Source organism: Lates calcarifer, linkage group LG4, assembly GCF_001640805.2.
Source record: "Lates calcarifer isolate ASB-BC8 linkage group LG4, TLL_Latcal_v3, whole genome shotgun sequence".
NCBI classification, from domain to species: Eukaryota; Metazoa; Chordata; class Actinopteri; family Centropomidae; genus Lates; species Lates calcarifer.
The window spans coordinates 1,574,779-1,579,516 of record NC_066836.1 but is presented as its reverse complement, the minus strand read 5'-3'; the positions used below and the strand labels follow the sequence as shown (position 1 = coordinate 1,579,516).

At 47.7% G+C, this 4,738-nt stretch overlaps 1 protein-coding gene across 1 annotated transcript; it reads left to right on the top strand.

Annotated features, from left to right (window-relative positions):
• Positions 1-251: 251 nt before the first annotated feature.
• Positions 252-4,478, top strand: LOC127142412 (zinc finger and SCAN domain-containing protein 22). The gene is made up of 4 exons (XM_051070237.1): positions 252-1,183; positions 1,650-1,738; positions 1,818-1,905; positions 2,767-4,478. Exons 1-4 carry the CDS (start codon positions 865-867, stop codon positions 3,660-3,662), a joined length of 1,392 nt encoding a protein of 463 aa, XP_050926194.1. The 5' UTR covers positions 252-864; the 3' UTR covers positions 3,663-4,478.
• The last annotated feature ends 260 nt before the right edge of the window (positions 4,479-4,738 follow it).

Below are 4,738 nucleotides of genomic sequence, written 5' to 3'. Positions count from 1 at the left end.
GTTCTCGTCACTGTGAAGGTTCCTTCAAGATTAAAATGTCCCACAGAGAACTTCAGGTGAAAATAAAGTCGCTGTAGTTTTTCATTGGTTTTAATTGTTTTCTAGAGAAATCCATGAGATATTTGTCCTGTTAATCTAATGATGAAATAATGAACTTGTTATAAGGTTGAGGTTGTTTCCTCCTGAGGAGATCATTCTGATGGAACCATGACGGTGGAGTTCTGGCTTGTGATAGTTCTCACACAGCAGAGGTGACCATGAAGTAAACATTTAAAACAAGACGAAGCCTGAGCTGAACGTTAGTGTCACTGAACACAGCACATCTCAGCTGTGTCAGTGTGACTCTAAGACAGGATGAAAAACAGCTGGTCACCACGTTAAAGGAGCCGTACGCCGTGTCCAGGTCATCAGTCATCAGTCTCTGACTCTGAGACAGATGCACTGCCACTGAAAGGAGACGTGAAGCTGTCAAGTAATAATAATGTAATAAGTCTTTTACGGTTTGTGAGCTTTAATATTTTGAAGCCAAACTATTGATCAGTAATCAATAGAACATGTATCCCTTCAGTCAGTTTGGATCGAATGTTTTCAGGATGTAAAATGTAGAGCCGAGCTGTTTCTCTGACTGACTGTTTCCAGGTTTTCATACCTGGAATATTATTGAGAACTTTGCACATGCGCACTTTGGGTTCAGACCCGTCGTTTCCCCCCTCGCATCACTTCCTGGTTTGTGTCGGGACTGTTTACGCCAGGTGAGAGCCTACATTCAAATACGCGCAGCGGGCGCGTGCGTTTCCGTTTCTTTTATCTGCCACGACCCAGTGATTTGCATTCTGTTCAGAGACGCACGCGGTGGATTGAAACATGTCCCCGGCCGCTGCCTTCCACGCGCAGCTGGCCTCCATCATGGAGGTACTGGCCAACACGGCGGTGGCGGAAATCTGCGAGCTCGTGGACAGCGGATACTCGGTGCTACAGCTGGAGATCTCGCGGAGCCGCAAAGAGAACGAGGTGCTGCGGAGGAAACTGCGGCTCATGGAGCTCCGCGCCGCTCGCGCGACCGCCCTGCGAGCCGCGGCCACCGCCAGCGGTGCCGCGCTGCTGCACGCGAGCGGCCGGGCTCGAGCTCAGCTGCCCACTCATCACCCGGGCAACGACCCAGGGAGGAACCGAACACCCGGAGGTAACGGTTACAATTTATATTGGTGGAAAGTAAAGAACGCGACAGATAGAACGTAGTTCTAGAACGTGAGGCGTTTAATTACCCTCTGGAAAACAGCGCTCCCTGCGTCTCGTTCAAAAATAATACAAAAACAAAACAGTTATTATTTCCCGCGTCCACAGAGTCACCAGATAATTTCAGCTAATATTTTAAGGGTTTTAAAACACAAGATAATACAGAGTTATTGTCAGAGGAGAGAAACTCAAACCCTGAGAGTGAAATAACAACCTTAACTCAAGGTCCACTTACTAGTTTTTCTCAGAGCTGTCAACCTCACTTTGTCATTCTTCTTTTTCACTTTGTCACAATCATTGGGAGCGGTCAAAAGACGAGTAGTTACAGAGAATTGAATCTTAGTGGTGGTGTGTTTAGGTCACAGCTGTTGTTTTGTAAAATGAGAGACTTCATTCTGAAACATGTCTTCCAGGTGAGGTGCTGTCCAGAGTGCCCCCCCAGGAGCCGCCACAGTGCGGAGGCCTGAAGCCGCCCCCGGACTCTGGACAGGAGAGCACACAGGTAACAGCAGGTGGGAGAGTGAGTGCACACGGTGTTCTCTCTTTACCTGATGTGGTCCCTCTCTCTGCTCTGACCCCAGCCTCCTGCAGGTGAGTCAGCCAACCTGACCACCGCAGTCATCAAGGTGGAGGACGACGACGAGTCCTGGTCCCGGTCTGAGCAGGACAGTAAGTCCAGCCCTGCAGAATGAACATACACACTTTGTTAAAACAGGACTCAGTAACTTCAGCAGTTCTTACTGTGGGTCTCCCTGCATCAGTACGGACGGCATGTGGACCAGGAGCGGACTGTTGAGCACAGGGGGTCCCAAAAGTTTCATACCACGCAGAGATCGTCCTCCACGATCAGTCGCGATCTTTTAATGGAGGTCATGTGCCTCTGCGCTTTGTTTATGATCAGTATTAACCAACATTTCATTTTGACATAGACATCCTAAGCCTGGGACAGGTACCACGCGCCCAGGTGCAGTGTTACCTGTGCTGCTGCGTCTGACACTGTCGTTAATCTGTCGTAATGACGTCAGGGCTCATGTTCGGGCAAAGAAAACTGGAAAGCTGATGGTTTTATTTTAAATTTGTTTCTGATGATTTAAACATTTGATCTGATGGTAAATGCTGCTCGAGGGCTTGGGTTGGTTTTCCTCCGGTCTGTTTTGGACCGGGTCATGTGGGGAATTAGTCTTAGTTATTAATAATTTATTTATTTCTGTGGGTAAGTTTGTGGCTGATGTGAAACTCCATGTGGTGCACAGAGCAAAGGAATATGTTAAAAATAATAATAAATCAATGAAAAAGGTTTTGATAGAATGAGAAAATGGTTTTAGTTTAATTGAACCTGTGGTTAGTCCAGGTTTATTTAAACTTAAAGTTCTGAGTCCTGTTTTATTAAAGGAAAACTTGCATTGATTTAAAGGTGAGTGAAGCTGGTGGAGGTTTTTCAGTGTGAATTATCTTTTGTGTTGCATTAAACTGCAGCCAGACAGATCAAAGTTGAACACTGAAGATTTTCTGTTTGTCTTTTCTCTGCAGAGGGTTTCTGTGGTGTTGCTGAAGGACAGACGACGGAGACAGAAGCTCCACCTCCACTGACCAAACAGGAAACTGCAGACGGGGGTGGCGACTCGTCTCGATCCTGGACGAATGGGGAGGTCAGCTCCACCTCCATGTCTGTCCAGAAAACCCTGAGCACCGGCCAGAAGTCAGAGAGCAGCGGTTATGAATGTGTGCTGTACGAGCCACAGCTCCAACACGGCTCCTGCACTACCCAGAATCCTCTGAGTGAGGATCCCGGCTGCTCGTACGTGTTGAATGTTTCGGCTGATTCGAGCGGCAGCAGCTTCCCTTTCACCGTCACCGAGGTGAGTCTGTCTGCAGCAGAGCCCCCGCAGCCCGCACTGTTCTCAGACGGCCAGCAGAGGGCGCCATTAGCCGCAGAAGAGCCCCAGCATCCAGTGAGGACAGAGGTGACGGAGGGACAAAATACTTTCATCAGGAGGGACGGGTGGAGACATCAGGACGGAGTCAACAGAGCAGCCAACCACAGCAGAGAGGACGGCGGGGGGAAGTCGTTCGTCTGTAACTGCTGCGGGAAAACTCTGGCCTGTCTGAAGAACCTGAAAACCCACATGAGGGTCCACACGGGCGAGAAGCCGTTCGTCTGCGCGCTCTGCGGCAAACGCTTCTCCGACTCCAGCAACCTGAAACGCCACCAGAGCGTCCACACCGGAGAGAAACGCTACGGCTGCGTCCACTGCGGGAAACGCTTCGCCCAGTCGGGGTCCCTGAAGGTCCACATGACCGTCCACACGGACTGCAAACAGTTCAGGTGCTCGTTCTGCGGTAAGACGTTCATATCAGGCAGCCACCTGAGGCGTCACGTCACCGTGCACGGAGGAGAGAAACGATTCATCCCCACATCACAGTGACACTGAGAGGGGGGGTCAGAGGTCAGAGGTCGTGCTGCTTTTACCCGAGTCAGTTTTAGGGGAACTAAACTAAAAACCAAACAGTGTTCAGTTTATGTTGAGAGGCTGATTCAGCTTTGTTGTTTTGAGTCATCCTCTCCTGTGAATGCAGTTTTTCATACAGTCAGATTTTTCTCGGCCACATGACGTCACTTTGGATTTGTCTGTTGTGTTGAGAACTTTTTCAAATGGAGCCAGCTTCAGTTTGATTTTGACGTTTCACGATTTGACGATTATCTCAGAAACACATCATCACATCATCGACACTGTGCAGATAAACGTGAGAACATGTTCCGTCTGACATTGTCAAACCACAGACAGTTTATCTAAACCAATGGACTGGTTGATCTTTCTCCATAAAATGTCAGAAAGCAGTCAAATGTAAGATGTTTAAATGTCTTGTTTTTAGTCTGAAACCTAAAACGCTTCAGTTTAACAGTAAAGATGCATCAGATCCTCACATGTGAGAAGCTGGAACCAGAGAGTGTTCAACCTTTTTGCTCAAGAACAACCATAAACCCACTCATCATCACAGCTGAGGTCTTTTTGTTTTAGCAGTTGTGTTGGGTGACTCGTGTTAGAAGAAAAAAAACAATCTGCATGTTTGTCTTGAGGTAAATCTGCAGCTTCTCTCCATGAATAACCAGCAGCTGTATGTTGTTATGGATCAGTTTGAACGAGCAGAGAGGGAACGCTCATGTTTACATGCTGTGATGCTGTCACTGCCTGTTTTCTGTGATCCTGTCATTTTGTAATAAAAAGCTGCCGTCCTCCGTCTCTGCTGAGTCTCTTTGGTTTTTAATATATCACAAACAGATTTTCATTTCGGTGTAAACCCAGGATTTTAAGGAAATGATAAAGTACTTCAATCTACTGAAGTAAAAGTATCAGTACCACAGGATAATCGTACTGTTACAGGTCAAATTCCTGCATTTGGAATTTTGAGCACAGGGAGAACTCATCAGGACTTAACACAGCTGACTGGAGTTCAGTGTGAGCGCTTCCTGTCTCACCTGCAGTGATAACGCTGCTGTTCT